The 19366-nt window shown below is 42.5% G+C and overlaps 1 protein-coding gene across 4 annotated transcripts in view; it reads left to right on the top strand.

Annotated features, from left to right (window-relative positions):
- Positions 1 to 8840: 8840 nt before the first annotated feature.
- LOC100643966 (leucine-rich repeat-containing protein 4C) overlaps positions 8841 to 19366 on the top strand; it is a 284514-nt gene continuing 273988 nt past the window's right edge. For all 4 annotated transcript variants that reach the window (XM_020868360.2, XM_048414352.1, XM_048414351.1 and 1 more), the window contains exon 1: positions 8841 to 9530. In XM_020868360.2, the coding sequence (XP_020724019.2) occupies positions 9438 to 9530 (93 nt within the window). In that variant the 5' untranslated portion in view covers positions 8841 to 9437. The remainder of the gene's footprint in view (positions 9531 to 19366) is intronic.

The raw sequence follows: 19366 nt of genomic DNA, 5'->3' as shown, positions 1-19366 counted from the left end.
TATTCGCTTTAGACTGTTCAAAGTTTGTCTTCGTTTCTAAAATGAATTTTTCCATCTCGTCGTAAACGTTATCAACATTAAACATTCCAATTTCATACAGCGGTAATCTAAATCGTTGTTAGAATTTATCGATACGGCAATCTAATTACCTCTGATATCGTGGCCAAGTGATTATTTTACTATTTTCTGTTGCGCCATATAGTACAATAGCAACATACCTAATGCTAGTGAACTTTTATGAAAAATTCCTCTTTTGATACGTAGAACAAACGAGTTACGAACTGGGAAAAAATCATTGAATTATTAAAACGAACATACACGCATGGCGATGAATTATTTCGTAAAATACGACGCTCGTTGTCGTTTCTTCTCGACTGCAGCATTAAACGGTGACTCGTCGTCGTTCGAAATAAAAAATTCTATCGATTCGTCAAACCACGAGTATCACCGTCGTCTGTATCCCACAATATCTTTGAGATCGTCGAGGTTGAAATGGTCGGGGACGATTTCAAAGAATAGAGGTTTCATCGAGGGTACAGGTATAGGAACGAGAAGAGAGGGAGGTTGCACCTGGCACTCGGAACGATTCTAAACTCACGCCTTGTACACTCTTCTCCCCATCTCCCCGTCGATGATCTATTCCTTACAGCCGGTTTGTTCCCTTCTACAATTCGGACCTTTTCCGGATTCAGCCAAAATAACAGAAATTGTGGAGAAATCGGTGTCCCTTACCATTCTGCCCTCATCCATTGTAACATCTCCGAACATTCGAACGTCATTGTGGTCATTGTACGTCCGAAACGCACGTTTTTACGCTTCGAAATCGACGTGTTGTCGACTAAGGTTCGACTTCCAGTTTCTTTTCAGGCCCATTGGAGTTTAATAACGACTGGGAGGAGCACTGAACGAATTGACGAGACCTCTCGGACGTTTATTTGCAAAGAAGAGAGATGTCGTACGGCCACATCGCGTCGCTTTTACCAAGTTTCACTGCTCGAAGGACGGTGCGTAAAATTGATCGGATTTGATCGACCGAAAAGCCTCGGTCAAATATTGGATAGCGAAAATGGTGAATTTCGGTCGTTCGATTCGCGAGTCGATCGTTTTAAATGTTTCCTCGCCAATTAACACGTTGCAGGGATATTACGGTAATATCTAGTTGCGTTGTGTATAATTCATGGACGTATCGTTTTCGCGATTTTGCTCTGTAGATGTGTGCGCACGTATAAACGTACGAGTATGGAACTGTAATAAAACGAAAGCGGCCGTTGGCTCGATCCTCCTTTGAACGCACCGCTTCGAGGAAAGCTTCCGGTCGTCTCAAAGCGTTCCTGCGTTTTCCAGATTGAATTTTTCCGTTGAACATTCCTGGTCTCGGAGTAAAAACAATTTTCTGTTCGACCTTATATTGGTTCGAATCATTTTCTGGGAACAGGTGCGTTGTTGCAGGTGCGCCGGGATGAAACACGAAGCCGACCTCTGTTCCATTAAATCGACATAAAATTGTGGTTACTGGCAATATATACGATTGTCGGTATGTTAATCGAGATTTCGTACTGAGTTTCAGTAAGACATAAAGGAACGATGGAAAATATTCGTTTAATAAGGAAAAATATCGAAATGGCCGAGTAGATACGATCGAGTAGGAAACGATAATTATCTCGCGTGCAATTTCATGCCACTTGAAAAAGCCACACGAATGTCTGCCTGTTGATACGTTGTACGTTCGCGAGGCCCGAAGCAATTTCAAGGAAAGATTATTCGGTACGTCACAGCCGTAGCAACGGCTCGAAAAGTTGTCCGCCCATGTATCTACCTTAACGATCTTTCTCCGAGCGACTCGTAATTATGCATAATCCTTTCTTACCGGTGTATTCCGCTGCGTTCCAGTTCGCCGGCACTAATTAAACCGCACTGAATGTATTTCGAGCAACATAAACGCTTCATTAATTTCGTTGATTGCAAGAAGCACGGTAGGCAAAGACAGACCATATTTCTCGGCAACTCGACGACCGGTCGTATACTGAACGACGGCAAGTGACGAAGAAAAGCATTCGTTAAGGGAGTTCGCGTTCCTTTCTCGTCGCGCTTATACAAAACGAGTTCGCTAAGAAGAAGGCGGCAGTAAGAAGAAGAGAAAGAAAGAGCAGAAGAAGAATAAGAGTTGAGGCTATGTATACATGTATAGGTATACGAAGCAGGGTTGCTACGACGAAGCAGCAAGTAGGGCGAGTACAGAAACGTGTCTCTGTGCGTGGGATACTTATTTAGCTGAAACTGCTCGTCCTTCCTTATCCCCGTTGTTCTTCTTTGTTTCAATGACTCTGTATATATCTCGGAATACTAATGACGTAGCAAGAAAATGCTGGCCGATGGTATAACGTGTGAGGGTAGCCAGCAGACATCGGTGCCGGCGGCTTCGGTGGCTGCTACTTACCTGCAAAGTTTTCCCTTTGCGCGCCAACTCGGACTAACCTAGTCGCTTGGAGGGCGCCTCCGTAAACGGTATAACGTTCGTTGCGTTTCATAAATTAGGAGGAACATTCCTCGTGGGAGGACAAACCCTCCGAAACTCACCGCAGAAGCAGAAAACGTACTTGTCTTACCGCGGCCTGGTTATGGCCGTAAGGGGAATACGATTATTTCGCGATGGCATACACGTAAAACCGGTGCGGAACGAACAAGAGCAGAGCCACTGCTCACGTGGCTTGTAACGATACGCCAAATTGTGCGATCTTTGCCGACGAGAGGTTCGACCTGTGAATTAATTAACCGCGCTACCATGTATCTTCCGGGGAAAACCCGGCAAGAATACGACTCAATACGAGTACATATAATACCTATTGTTCCCCAGGGACACGACTCTATGGGGCGAGGAATTTATATTGCCGTGTAAAAAACATATTCTAACGTTCCATCCAATCATTTCGCGATAAATTTGTCAGTATATCGAGGTTTTACATCTATACGATACATGTTTCAGTGCAATGTGCGCAGCAGCGAGGCCGGCAAGAGCAGTCGAACTTATTAACATGAAACTCGCATAGAACAGAAACTACGTCATAAACCTCATCATAAGCATTAAAATTAAAGTACGTTTGTGAACATAAGTCATTGGAGCGAAATTCGCAGAACCATGGCTGATCGTTGAATTAATGTACCTAGTTCCGTGTGAAGAGATAGTCATTTCGTAAAATATTGTTATGGAATCAAATTAATGTATGAGTTTGATAACCGATAGAAGTTGCTGTGTTCTATTTAAATGAAATAAATCACTCTACTAAACAAATTTTCCAAAGAAATTTTTCCAATTTTTCCATTTTTTTTTTTTCGGACGAATGAAGACGGATGAAATATTTAGTTAAAAGATCTAATCGAAATATATCGTGCGATAAAATCGTTTTTATTTCCATTTCGATAGCTTTTATAACCGGGTAATATAAACGTTAAATGTTAACTCTGAAATTAATATATTCCGTGGAACTCGATATTTCAAAATGGAAAAGCCAAATAACATTTCTTTATGATCTTGCGCAGAACGATCCTCGACCAGTATAATTTTTTCTTACGAAATAATACACGCGCATATTATTATCGATGTTAATTATATACACGTAGAGATGTTTTCTGCTTATCTAACTAATCGTATCTTTTATTATTAGTTGGTTATTAGAAGATCAGTAACGTAGATAGTTTGTCTACTTTTGTATAATACTGTACAGTATACGTCATACCTATATGCAAATGTTTGGAAGTTGGAACAGGCTATTTCAGACTGGCAATGCTGAATACTTAATTAAATAGCGACGGTGATTGTTACCAGTATCGAACCGATGGCGTTGCCTATTAAAATCGTTCCAAGTTTAAGTAGTAGATTGGGGTTAGGTTGTATTCGTGTTCATATGGCCTACATTTTACATGGCCGTTATATCAAAAATACATTCCATTCCAAGAAAATGAATACAACTTTAAGAACGGCGTGACTTTTACAACCGTAAGTCCTTCGACAAATAGTTTTTCGATATTTCATTTCCTGTAGCGGATATTCTCTTCTAAGAGTTTACATATCTCTCCTTGTATATTGACCAAATTCCAAATTCCAATGTATTAAATTTTCTGTTTCCAACAAGTATCTTCTTAATCCAATGTAAAAGCATGGGACAAAAATTGTAAAAGATATTATAATAGTCTGTGGTCTTTGCTACGCATATCGGTTTTACTCGGCAAACGGTGTTAGCATACTCTGCGAGTAAAAATAAGGAAAAATGTTATACCGAATATCCAATCTATCAAAAGATTTTAACAGAAATACGAAATTGCTATGTGGATGGATATTTCGTTCGATGAAACGGAACTGCGTCATTTACATTAGCTCCGTTTCGAAAGGCAGTCGATTCTTATAAACACGGAATTGACATCGATGGAATATGGAATCTATCGGATTACGAATTTCTTCTTGATTTTCTTTCATTTCGATGAATATATCAGGAATTCGTTATGCATATATTACTATAACGAAAAGTATTCTTTTCCTTCGTGCTTCTCTACAAATAGATATCTAGCGATATGACATCGTTTCTCGATTACATCATTGAAGATAATGCTCGCTTGAGAATTGCTGCACTATCTTGTTTCAATGCGGTATCGAACGAGAAACCGGTTCGCTTATTCGCTGAATTTTGAAATAGGTATTAATCCTATGTTCTCTTCTTCTCGTTCTGTTTCTTTCTTTCTGCCTGCACAAAGGCAAACCGAAATGTCCTCGATATAAGAACAGAATTTTCAAGTTTAACCGTGCCTGAATTCAATTTCACGTTCGACGTACACTTCTGCCGAAGACGGTCGAAAAATGATTCCGCTCGCAGTATGAATTCACCTGCGAGGAATTCCCCTTAGCTCTCCTCCGAATTAGTATTATTCGCAAAGTTGCTGCAGGACGATCTAGAGAATGGATCGCGCTCGTTCGCCGCACAGGCTGGCAGACAGAGAGAGAAAAAAAGACACGTTGTGCGCGATTTCGCAGAAGTCAACTTAACGAAACTATTCCACCTCGAAGTAGTTAGAAACTAGTTCGACATTCAATTTCTGTCCTTGGGACGATTTGTCCATCACCGAGAAAGGGCGGAACGTCGACTTCCTCGTTCCTCGGATTCCATATCGTGGCCAACGACTCGTATCTGTTAGGTAAGTTTCGCTTGCCGCGAAAACTAAGTACGAAGTATAACCGAGCTTTAAAAGCGGGGAGGAGGGATTGAACTCGAGTTGCGATGGGAACCTCTCTCGCCTAGCTTCAGGAAATCTGATACGGTTCTTCGCGGTATCGCAAAAACTTCTCTTTTCCTCTGTAAGTTTTCCATCCGCCCGCCACGTGAAATACTTTCTATCATCCCGGCAAACGTTTCGCCCGCGGATGGGGGCGGTAGATAAGGTACCGCTAAGCTATTATCTACATTGCTTATTGTCCGAGGCTTCCGCAGAATTGACTGGGAACCGAACTCGCTATTCGATTGTTGATGGCGTAATTGTTTTTCCATTTCTCCTTTGCAACATGGATTTCCCTCTTTCGCTTTCTTTTCCCATTGAATCGAAAAGTAAGAAGATAGAAGGAACAGCCGATGGAGGAAGGAAGAGAAAAACAGACGGGTCCTGATTAAAGCGCTAACGAAACTGCATTTGATACGTAGGATAAGTCTCGCTCGATCAATTTCAATCTTCAGCGTATCACGATTGTTGCCAATTGTAGATGGAAAAATGTTCATAAATCATTGTCAAGTACAAGTTTAGTATTTCCACCACAACGCTGTTGGAGATATCCACGAAATGGTCCGCAGGAGAGAAAAATTCTTGTTGCCTTCTCCTTTTTAGAAAAAACCGTGACACATCCACGGGATGTTGAAGTTCGTCGAGATTCTCGAAATTCTTTCCCCGCACTTTCAGAACCTCTTTAGAATCTGCTCGCCGCTGACAAATGATTTTTTCGCGATTTAAGGCGATGATATAGGACGATATAAAAAAAAAAAACTAGTCATTGCATTCGGACGCAAAGAGACCGTACACTTTTGTGCAGTCAGGCACGGATTTAACGCGTCACAGAAATCCAGGCGTGTGCACACATAAAGAAAGAACGTGCGCGCGCGCTCGCTTGTATGTGTGTGTGTAAAAGAGAGAGAGAGAGAGAGAGAGAGAGAGAGAGAGAGAGGGACAGAGAAAAGCGTGCGCTTTTTCGACGATGGAGAATCGATTGGACACTGCCTCGCCTCTTGCAAGTCACAGTAAACACAAAGTAACGCCGAAACTTTCTGCCGCAATAACGAATAACGTGGCAGAGAAGTCAAAATTAAAGACGCGTATATAAACACGAAGGCTAGAGATCGAGAGGATATTGCTCTGCCTTGTTTGCTACAAATCGCTAATCAGAACTATCTCATCTGTGTGCTCTGTTTTCGGTAGTCAAGGCAATTTTAATTAAAACATGCCGTACGTTTTCATTAAACCGTCGTGATACACCCGCGATACATACACCGGGTCTGGGCAAGAAAAAATGTGTGCGTCACACGACTAGAGTCATCTCCTTCTCATAGTGTTCCTAATCATAGGCACAGCAGATATATTGAGACACAAGAACCGATAGAACGTGTAGTCACTTTAATTTGCATACGGCCAAGATAATATTTCGACAGAGATAGTTTCGTGCTAGGAAATAGACAGATTGATTTAGTTTTATTGGTATCGTATGGTATAATTTGGTAAAATAATTTTTAATATATCGATTAAGTTTAGAATTATGCATAAGGCAAATACTTTTCGTTCATAAACATTTCAAGGGCGTATCGCTAACTACAACAATTCGCGATCAATGTTCTTCTGAATGAAACACCGTTTAATCGCATGGAGAATTGAAAAGCGGTAACAAAGCAGGGAATTGCGTCACCGTAGGAAGCAACCGTAACGACAGAACGATGCTGTAATGAGTAGTTATGTTGGTCGGTTCTTTGATAAAGGGTACGCGTTACGTCGAAGTACCATACTGTCTGCGCAAATCCAATTTTACGAGGCTCGATCCCAGCGGATCGAAGTGCATCGTCGACACCGGGGGATGCCACGCAATACGCCCTCTGGCATGACGGAAGCTGAATTCCACGGGGAGTCCAAGCTTTTGGCGACTTAGCTAGGTAAGCGTGGCTGGCCTTGGATAGCAGCAGCGCCAGCCCGGTGTTGGATGACTAGGGACTCTAGCAAGAGGAACGACGGCGGTGTGGCCAGAGGGTTAAGACGAAAGAGGAAAGGGGCCGAGATACGCTGGAGGGCGGAGAAGCGGTCGAGAGTTGCCGGCAGAACCACCGATCCCATGCTATCGTCGGCAAACGTATAGCCCCTCCGCCTTTGAGGGCTTCGTGAAAAAGAATCGTATAGAGACGAGAGAGAAAGAGAGAGAGAGAGTGAGAAAGGGCGGGGGGAGGAAGAACCAGTGGCAAAAATCGTGCGGAAGTGCATGCTTCCACAAATAACCATAGTATTTTACAGTTCTCCTCAGTTTCAGCCATAACTGTCCGAGTCACATGGTGTCATAAATCTCAACCAATATTTCATCCAGCCTCGCGTCTGATATCGCGAAACAGTGTAAACTCTGGTTTAAAAATCCATTCCCCATAATCGTTACTTAGCGCAAAACTCGGTCTAACGTTACTTTGTCGCTCGTTTTACTTTCAACTGCAATTTCGTCCCTCTTTTATTCGCGCGCACACCCATTCCCTCCCTGTTGCCCTGATGGTCTTTCTCTTTGCCTGCACGTGCTATTAATGCATAAACGAGAATGTTGTTAGTTACTAATCGCAGTGACAGTCGTAGCGGAGAGTGTACGCGTCCGCTCTCACCTAGAGTGCTTAACTCAGGGGTGATTTTGCAACTTTTGTAGGACAAAGGTGCATTCGTAATTTCGGAAGTTGTAACGAGGCTGCTTTGAATTTTGATGAGCCACGGATCGGACAGCGTTCCGGCCTTTCGTTCGTTACCGACACAAACTGCGATCCGACGCGCGACGTCGCGCTAATTCCGACCATTCGATCCTCTTCCTTCGTTCTATTCTGATTACAGTCATCGCTTATGTGTCACTACTAATTAACTCCTTGCGTATGCTATGCCGAGTGGCGAGGAGAAAAGGACGACTGACGCTTCACGACGTGGTTTTAACGTCAGGGCCGTCTTCGGTCGAGCGAATTTTATATCTCTTCCGTTTAAAGCAGCAGCATAACCCGGTTTGTTCGTCGCTGTTATATGTACCTATGCATCGTTTCCCGTCTCGCTGTCGAGTAATTTCAATCGACGAGATAAAAAAGGGAAGGTTTAACATGACGTTACAACGCGCTCGCGCGTGGATGCATCTACGAGCTGAACGAATCGCGTAAACTCATTTACATGAAAAGAATGTAAATCGTTCGGACAAAGCAATTTAGGCGGCGGCTATACATAACTCCGTCGTATCAGGCGCGTTTTAAAAGTAGACAGCTCGCTCGACTTCCGTTAAATCGCGCTCACAATCAGTCGTTGCAATCGACGAATTGCGGTTGCGCCGGCCCTGGAACACTCTTCGTGGGGGTAACTACCAACTCACCCTCCTACTTCTCCCTCTACACCTCAACCACGACCACGACCACACTTGTCCAACGCTACTTGGCGAGATCCCGTATACGTGCAGGCATCGTCACGAGATACGGTTGTGGTAGTAAGTCGAGTGCTTCCGTATGTGTACGCTACTGAACTGGCCGCGATCGTGTTGGTAAGATTCGAATGTGTAGCGGCGATGTAGTACGAAGATCGGTCGGTAGTGGCGCCACCGTCGAGCCCGAGCGCATTCACGGCACAGACTCCGTAGAGCCGTGGCGCCATCGAGTTTCGCTTTTCGTTGTTCTCGGTACGTCGCTGCGGGCCGCTGAGCGCCGACTAGACGACAGTTTGCCCTGTGTGCCTGGACGGGGCGGGTGTGATTTTGATCGTTGTTTGTGACGTTACACGTTCTCCTAGCGGCATCGCGTGAGAAAAAAGTGACATTAACGCACGGTTCGTTCGATCGGCACGATCTCGGATCACGATAATCGTTTATACGCGTTTGAACTCGACACATGAAGGAAAAAATTGTCGGTGCAAAGTGGACGAGGAAAGAAGACAACGGTAGAACCGGCCACGATTCCAGGAATGACCCCACATGATCGTTTTCGTTCGCACGACGCTTTGACGAATCGCGATATGACGCGATGATCTTGGAGGAGTTTTGTATACCTACTTTGACTAGATCACGCGTGGATTTTTGCCGTCTTTTATCCGCTGTCTAATTAGTGTGTTCGGTGTGAAAAATATCAAGTGTTTCGAAGCGAGAGAAAAAGAGCAAAAGAAGGAAAAGTTATTCTTGTTTGTTTACTCGAGTTGGTTGCGCGAGAGTCATGGGTGATGTGTACAGGCTAGTTAGTGACCTGCTCGTAAAGGATACACCCACGGACAGAAGAAAAATCGACCTTACCCTGCCACTCGCAAGAGTAAGTCTGCTCAACTTATCTTCTCGTTAGTTTCTCTTACGGTACGATGTGTCTGTGTGTTTGTCATTCCTCTGTGTATTACATAGATTTGTGTTCTCTGCTTGGTACTGTTTCGATCTTGGGAGGATAGGGATGGTATCACGGCCGCAGGCTAAGAAAAAAGCCGATGCTAGGGATCGAAACAGAGTATCGGAAGAAGAGAGACGACGACTATTGTGGTCACTCGATCCTTTTCTTTTTCATTGAATTCTCTCGATCCGTGCGCGCTCTCTTTCTCATTGTATTTCGTTATCTCTGTCGGATCAGTGCGCGCGCTTTCTCTTTATCTCTGTCACGCTCCGTTCTCCTTGCTCTCGACTGGCTAGAGAAGTTGGCGTCGTTCTCCGGTCGTTTTTTTCACTGTTCGGAACAAGGTGACGCCTCGAAGTTCGACGAATCGAAATGTGCACGCCTAGCGCGTTTAGATTATTACACTCGACGAGAGACGAGAGACCGCTTTGTGCTGACATTGAATCACGTACTTACGCGGATGAAAGATTAAAGACGCGCGCGCGCGCGACGATTGAAGTTGCATCGTCTTTTTGGCGCGATCGAACTGTCAATCGCAACCAGGGATAGAATCTCGGATAAAGACGGATCGAAAATGTCAAACTCAGCCGGTGGGGAAAACGTGCTTGAGAAATCTAAGACGATTCATCCATCATGGAAATACCACTCTGTTTGACTTCTCTAACTGACGGAACTCAACACGCTTCTTAATCGATTAACTTTTCACAAACTTGTCCTTTACGAAAGAAACTGTGAGACTAAATAGATTTCGCATTGATCACAGAAGAATTTATCAACGTTTTTTCTCGTGTTCTTACTTAACCATTAGTCGCATAGAGAAGTATTCGTACTTGACATCATCTCGTACACTTTCGTCGAATGCCGTTATAATATTTTCGCAAACGTTTGCAATCTCTACTTCACTAGCCACGTATCAAGATCTCTTATACCTAATCATTATAAATTATATAACTGTTTCGCAAGTGTGAAATGTTTTCATAGTGAAGTATTTGGAGCGCTTCTAAAACATACATTTTTCTTACTTTCAGTCAGCTTAACATCCGCCATATACGTAGTATAATACGTACATAATTAAAATTAATTAAAACATAGAGTTACGAACATTGTACATATAAATCTAGTTACGTAATTACATATACATGTATACAGGATGTTTCAGACGGGTTAATCGCTATATCCATCAGAATCGATTTATTTTAGATAAGTATGATGCATTTTTATTACATAGGGAAGTATAAACGAAATATAGAAGGAATCATTAGGGGTGTGGTTTTGCAATTACGTTATTGTTTTTATACCTAATTAAAATTGCGATAATAGAAAGAAATATTTCATATTTGTTTTATTAAAGGAATATAATTGAAAGTTTTTGTCTAGAGATTATTCGAATGGACAACGAACCATAAAATAATAAAAGATTATCCAACCTAAGCCGCTCATCTTGTTGAATCAAAGATGTTTCGTCATCGTCGACTAAGAAAATAGGTTTCCTTGTCTCTTTAAAATACTTGACCTTAATCATCCTTTCTCGAAATTCTGACGGAAAAATTATAAATACACTATCTCGTTTCTTTAATTAATTAAGACTAATGCCCTATTAAAATATTGTTTTCTTATTCGTTTCATTGAATCGAAATTACGTTAGTCGTAAAAATGAGCGCGATTTTACTACATCGATTAAAAAACAAGTTTCTGTCCAAATGAGATTGTTAAAACTTTCAAACTATTCGAGACAATCGTTTCAAACATGAATTATCATTAAATCGTCAATTTTTTTTTTCGTAAACCTCATACGATCAAAGAATCAAACGCAACGAGAAAATGATACATTTCAAATTTTCCCGTTTTCTTTACGTTTCATTCGCACACTAACCATTGAGCAAACTAAACTGTATAAAATATTATTTAACACCGAATTCAGATTTTTTATCGCGAATCATTTTAAAGATAAAACCTCGTCGTGTCTCTCATTCTCTTTTACCAGTACCTATCATTTTTTCGCTGGTCGTCGTTAATTATCGTAGAAATTTCGATTTCTCGAAACCGCGATCTCTCGAGCTTCTTCTTTTCCCTTCGTGGTCGATATTCGTGACATCGGGAATAAAAACGATAAGTACTGGGAGCATAAGAAAGCATAATAGTTTCCATTAAGCGATCCGAGATTGCGAGAAGGCATGCAAACTATCTCGAGTAGCCCGAGTTATTCGAGGCTTACGATCGCGTTTTCGAATTGCTATACTTCGTTCCTCTCGTACGGTCGCAAGCAATAAGAGGAACAAGAAGGCGAACATAGAGAAACAGGAAGAGAATAGGAGAAGAACTTGTTTCTTAACGGTGCATAATAATTATTGTGTTGTCGCACACCGGCAAACCTTCAAGAAGTTTATTACGTGGATGGGACGAGCTCGTTGAATATTCGACCAGGCTGCATTGAGAATTCCGCGACACGATCGTCAAAAATTCGACGAGCATGAACAACGTCCGTCCCGGGCTCTCGGAAACTCCGTGATCGCGCGGATTAAATATTAATCCGGACGGTGTTCGGTATTCGGGTAACAATAGCGGGGGATTCGCCTCGTGTTACATCAATATTAATTGCCTCATCAACGTGTTATCGGCACCTTGGAGAATTTCACTTGGAGGGGCGAAGACATACCCTGCGCTCCCTCGTCTCGTTGTTGCCAACGAGAGGTAATTGTCACATCGATTATCGAATTATTATCGTATCGCGTTGAAATTCCATCGTTTCCCATCCGGCCATTCTTTTTCACTGAACGCGTGACATCAGGCTCGATAATTGTACACGCGACAAAACATATCGTTCTATTTGCTTGGTCCAGTTTTACATGCCAATTAATAGGTAAATATTCGGAGGATTTGTACCGAACACCCACGGGTTCGCACGCAGATGAATCCTGACGTTTATATCGAATTAATATAAAACGTATAGAAATGTAATCGTCCAAGACAAATATTACCGACCGATCCGTAACTGTGGTTGCCACTAGTGCCGTTTATTCCACACAAATGAACGAGAGTACAATTTATGTTTAGTTCGGTGATAAATACTGAGCGGTATTTAGTTAAATCGGTGTATACGTTCATCAGATCAGATAACAAGCTGGTAGCATGTCGCGTTGTGCCTCTTCTAACGTGATTTTCAAAGCGATGATAACACGGCCCGCGCATGTTTTACTATTTTAGAGTTTTCTTATCAGCGGCTTGAGCCGCGGTCTCGCACTTAACCGTGAATTGGCTTAACCGGAGACCAACTTTTGCTCCTCGGTGCGTTAAGCTAGCTATAATTGAATTAACAGAGAAGGGAGGTCGTGTCGGGGAACGAGCGCTCTCTCTTTACGCGTCCTTCTCGATAGGGAAAAATTACACCTGAACCTTAGGGGTAAATAGAAATGAAATGGAACGAAATGATGAAGCATTATCTTGCATTAACGCATCCAGTGGCACCCCGAGAAGCTAGGGGAGCGCGTATACCGCGCGCATATGTCACTTATAAGCTTTCCGCATAGGAGGTGGCATATATTTAAGACCGCACATGGTGCGCTCGTGATTGTCCTTTGCAACGCTTTTGTATCGCGTCGGAGCCACGCCGCTAATAACGCGTAATTAATAACACCTGGTTGACACATTTACTCCCTGTTGTTAAAGAAATCCGAAGAAATTGACGTAACGAGAGTCGATTATTTTTGACACAAGGATTTGAAATACAGTTTCCAATATCGGAGAGCATCAACGGTCAGCTAATGATATTGTTACGAATAATCCAGTTTGCACAGTTTATTACGGCGATATATATGAACACATTGTATCGATGTTTGATAGGTTCACAGTCATTTATCATGAGAACTCTGTATGTGAAAGATCAGCAGCCACGTACGCTGTATAATCTCGACTGGCGATTAGAGTAATCAAATTATCATTTAAAAACCTTTGATTGGTATTAACACGGCGAGTCGCTGTATTATGGATAGCGATTGTGGCTAGGATATGATGCGTACATTCGCGGGAAGGAAATACTACATGGTAGTCAAAACGGAAGCTTCTAAGTGTACTATATCGATCAACGTTAATCTCACTAGCGAACATGATAATTAATACGTATAAAAATCATCGTTAGGTTTATCAATTGGTAGGTTCCACAAATATATCGATAAACTCTGTAAAGCTGTTACCATTTTTCCACAACGTGCTAATCGACATGTTCTTGTCTGACCGCATGAGATATAAAGCTTTTAATAACTTGAAAAATCTGCTAAAAGATTATATCGTAATATCTTCTTACAAGAAAGCAGTACTACGTGTTAAGCTCTTTAAAGTTTCATTTTCTTTTTCTCGGTATTGTTTCAACGTCGAAAAATACGTTTACCCTCTTAATGAACGTTTAACATCGTAATAAATATCATAAATTAACAAATAAAGAATACTTTTATACGTTCATAAAAGATAATAAAAACTCGTTGATGCGCGTAAATGACCTAAGGTTTAAATGAAACTACGTGACCAATAGTTGTAAAGGTTTCGCTTTTAAGAGGCTAGCAAGAAGCAAGGGATGAAATTATAGGGCGTGTCAGAGCGTCTCGGTAGTAGAGGACGAGATTCAACTTTCCGCTTCTGATTTGCTCGTTGTAAATTAGGTGAAAATAGCCAAGTAGAGAATACTTTTAGTATCCATGTGACTAACATAACTACGGCGTAAGACAGTCTGCCTACCTACGTGCCAAAGTACTCGCCGAGGACAAGCTAGACCGGTACTACCGCTTTTTCTCCCGTTCCCTCCTTTGCTTTTCTCTGTTCTCTGGGCGCAGGCCACACATACAGACACGCGTCAGAAATTCTCAACCATTCTTTCTTCGCCTACCTGGTCTCTTTTCCAAAGGATGGTGTGTTCGTGCAGTATGCAGAAGCCTTGCTTTCTACTTTGCCGTGCAAGTGGAAGGCATAATAATTACCACAGAACGACGATTCAGTGATGACTTCGATGTCTCTCGCATGCACTGAGCTGTACGCGTAACCAGTATCGTTGTTCTCTTCGGAACAGCATCGAGAGCGTATACTGTCGGTTTCGTGTTTATACACTCGAAATTGGTCTTATCGACTTTCAACGTATCATCTTTGATCCGTATTCAGGGCGCGACGTAAGGATGCAGGCGGTCTTGAAATTTTAACGTCACTCTGACCGCAGTATCAATAAGATGGTATCTCGGTGGCCTCTGTGAACGCGATTCGAATTCCACGTTACGTTTTAGTGCTCGAGTTTGCTTTTTATTTTGGGTCACAGTCGCGTTGATAAGCAAGTTGACATAAACTTATACGATAACCGACGCGCTGATATATTCGTGATTGACGAAATTGGAAACACCCCACGTGCAATGAAACGCGGAATATTTTCGGTCGCTATCTAAACTTCTTCTTTCGATTAAGTTATATTTTCTCTCTTCTAGAATAAGATTGATATTTATATGTTTAAATCAAATCGAGTTCAATTTTTCACCGTTATATCGAATTATTATTCGACGCTATTGCGTTTATACGTTGTATGAGAAATACGTGAGTTATACTATACAACGATCATATACATAAAATTGAAGCACCGAACAACTTATACCCGTGAAAGTATCGATAAATCATGCCGCGTTGGTAATATGTAGAAGGAGGTAAGGCATACATCGATGAAACACGTTGTATACGCGTCCAATCGATGAACGAATACGATAAACCAGCTGTAATGTATACAATCTTGAATGTGCTGCAGGCCGAGATTGCAGCTATTGAAGCATCTCTTGGAACAAGCTTTAATTTTTTACACGATTAACAGCGACCAATCCGATCGGCACCACTTTAATCTGTAACTTGAGTTACAGCGCGTATATACCATTGTGGAGAGTGGTTAACGATTCTAATCAACTGGAAATGGCGCGATCGTATTGTTACCTTATACGCGATAATCTTAACTTTACGCAATTTAAATCGGATAAAAGCTGCACACGTACAAGATCTTGAATATGGTATCATAATGCGGAGAATATGTATAAATCAACGTGATCTTCGATATGGGATCGTTCGTCTTTCTTGGTCGAAATAGGAAAACCTCGTTTTATTAGTTTTACTCTGTATATATCGAATTTCCACCGCTAATGTTAATTATTAACTTTCTATCTGTTGGTGTTTAATTGCATATGTATATCTTCTGAACGGGTTTCCAGCTGTCATTTACAAACATTTCTAGTACTCGAATTTCTATTCTATCGAACTAGATTTTCTATTAACGTATTCTTGCGGCAACAAAAAATCAATGACGATCGATAAAGAGGGAGGCGAGAGTTTTACGGAAAACGCGATAAAATTTCATAGCTTCGCTTGATTGACAGTAGTAAAGCAGGAATTACAGTTTCTGACTGTTAAACGTTAAATAATTCTTCTTATTTTTTCCCTCGTATACTCGCCGAACGAGTAATCCGTTTAATACTTAACTTTGTAAAGTATTATTTAGTTTGAATTTGAAACAACTTTCGAAGAATTTAGGTTTCTTACAATCACGATCAATTATGATAAACTTCGCTAATGGAGAAACCAACAACGAACGAGGATTTATTGTGAGCGAGTGACGGACATCGCGTTAATTGTAGTATACAATTGTAGTGTAGGTAAAAGAAATACCTCGAGATGACGCGATGCGTCAATTGCTGGTGGAAAAAAGTAGAAATTTCAAATTTTTAGATGGAAGTTATTAAAGTTCATCAACATGGGATCCGTTCGTCTGTGTAAAGACTTTGCTTCCATCCATTTCTATATTGGTTTCTTTCCCCGGCCTTTCGCAGCTCGTTCGTCTAAGAGCTGCGGTCTTATAGTGGGTAGGCAAGAAAGAGCAGTTGAAAAATTTGAATGGCTGAACTCCTGGAGCTCATAAATCTGGAACAATTCCACGATAAAGGAAATTCCTTCCTTTTCTTCCCTTTTATCGGTTCGCTCTTTCTCCTCGCGCTTCACCGGTTTAAGTATGGTTTTGTCGGCCGGGCAGACGCGAACGAACCCTTGAATAGCAAACTTTCGTTCACTTAACATCGAACGATCGGTTTCGAACTCGAAGGCGTTTTAATTACTACCTTTGCGGCGATCTAACGTCACGCTCGGAAAAGTTGAACGAATCATTCCATTGATAACCAACGACGTCTAAGTCGATTAAGAATTTTTCGATTTCACCGTTTATCGTGCCTTGGCAATGCTGCCTGGAAAATAAATTTCACTCGTAAGCCGGAACGGTTATTATAGATTTTCTACGATATTCGATAACACAGCCGTACACACACCGGGGGAAGACGTAAATTTCAACTCTCAACCTTTCTCGGCAGTCCCATTCACGACATCATGAAGAGTATTCACTTCGCATGTATACATAGATCCTGCAGTGAATATTTCCCTATTTACGCCAATCCTCTGTCCTTTCGCCTCGCCGCGCCGCACCGCGCCGGTTTGAACGCAGCATATTTATAGCTCTTTCGAATAATCCCGCAGTACGGCCGAAAGCAGCCGAAGAAGCCAAATACTCCTGGTCCTGTATCTAGATGGGTCACTGTAATCTCGGATCAACTATATTTCGTAAACGAGTTTTAACAAGAAAAAAAAAAAAAAAAAAAACAAGACGCTGCAAAATGAACAGTGCAGTTGCCTTGCGAACACCGATCGGTTCACGAACGTATCATAGCATTTCGACAGTCCTCTTATCCTCAGATTAAATTGTTCAACTACTACAAGAAGGAAATCGAGTGATAAAGTCGGTGCAAAGATCGGTTACGACACGAATCTGTGTCTCCGGCCTGGATGACGCGTCCTCTAATATAACATGTCTTTCAGGCCTTCTTCTTCTTACTTTTCTTCGTTCCACCCTTTTTCCAGGCATCGTGTATGCAAGTGCTCCTATGCATGTACGTATATACGTATAGTGCGTGCAGGTCGTTCTGGAAGCTCATTAATGTTTTCAAGATGGGGATGTGGCCCCTTCGACCTTCTAAAAACCACTACACAGACGAAAAAGCAAAGCGCCAGCAAGTGGAGCCAGGGGAAAAAGGTAAAAGCACGTCTGAAATCTCTGAAGGACACTAGACTCGCTGCCCTCGGGTTCTCACGCGTACGCAATGAAAGAGTACGTCTTCTGAAAATTCTAATGACCAATGTTGTTTCCTTAATTAAACCGTGTCTCGTTACTGTCCGCGAGAGTGTTACGGGATTTGCCGTCAAGATACACCAAACGCGTTTGTTCGTACATATATGGGAAACTGTCTCTATATAGGGAGGAAGTCGATACACGGGACGTCAGACGTATCCTTCCGGTAATTGAAATGGAGTTTTACGATCGGAAGGTATTTGATGCATTTTCCGCGTCATTTGTAATGCAATCTCTCTCAGAGGCGCGCAGAGCGCGTTGGAAACAGCGTGATTCACGTAATACGTTATAGAAATACGGTGAAAATTCCGGCAAGCGAATTTTTCCAGGGCTGGTGGCCGTGATATTAAAGTTCGGCAGTATAGGGAGGAGGTGTTCGCATCCTCGAACGATTCGCCACAATTGTATCTCGCCAGGTATCCGCGAAGAGCCGTTTATTCGGATATACAAACGAATTTCTCGAATATCCCGTCGTCGATGTCAGCCTGTGTGTCTCGATGTTTCCCGTTTTGTAACCCCGCTTTATACGGCGCAACTGGCGAGAGGTATCTCGTATTTCGATCTTCAACGACCGCAGATGTCCCGCAGCGTTGTTGTTCCGTCTTTTCGTTCCTTTGCTAGCCGTGCTTGCAAACTGCGGAACCGCAGCCGTCTGAAAAGGAATCGTCGCCCCGGTTTTCTTCGATACTCGAAATAAAAGCGCTGAAAACGTGTGCTTCGCGTACCCGGATATTCTTCTACACTCTCTACAGGAATAACAATGCGCGCGTAATCCGGTTATTCGAGTAGCTGGAACAACCACGTTATCGTATCGATTTTTCGCTTAACGACGTTCCCCGTCCACAGATACGACGCGCTTTAAACGCCCTATTTTCGTCGATCGCGACGATCATCGCGTTTCTCCGCATCGGTGATTATTTCTCCGCAAAGGATCGCATAAATTACTGAACCATGGTCGGGTGTAACGGCTGGCTGCATGCTCGTCGATCGATGGACACGATGGTATCGGTAATCCATTTGGAGGTGTCGAATCCGATTCGCGGATTCTAATCAAAAGTATAGTTCGAAACTGGCGATATAAGTTGTTTGTCGTCATTCAACGTGTAAACACGTATATACGATACACGATGAATTCTGCTCAAACGATCTAGCCACGATTTCTAGCAACTACCGAACGATAAGGACGATAGAACTTGCCCGTTCGATATGTACAGGGCATATATCGCACGGATGTACTTGGGGCCATTCGAATACGCGGTACTTGCGACGGATACGAATATCCGGGTTTGAAAACAAGCGGATATTAAGAAGTTGGATAATTTCCGCAGGCCGAGATAGAAAATATCGCGGAACAGCGAGCGCATCGCGATAGCTCCGAATGGCCGAGCACTGGGCGTCGTCCATGCACTTCTATCGGGTGCGAGTTCAATAAAACGGCTTCGGCTCCGTGACCGGTATCTCAGGGACGCCGACCACCTGTCTCCGCCTCTCTTTCTCTTGTTCTGCCTTTCCTTTTCTGATTCGTTCGACGACTGATTGGAAGCACATGCCACCTATAACACGGCTGTCTCGACTGTTAACAATTTTG

The sequence above is a fragment of the Bombus terrestris genome, chromosome 2 (assembly GCF_910591885.1).
Source record: "Bombus terrestris chromosome 2, iyBomTerr1.2, whole genome shotgun sequence".
In the NCBI taxonomy this organism is placed as follows: Eukaryota; Metazoa; Arthropoda; class Insecta; order Hymenoptera; family Apidae; genus Bombus; species Bombus terrestris.
Note: the sequence above shows the minus strand (reverse complement) of the source record. Positions and strands in the feature narration are given on the sequence as shown.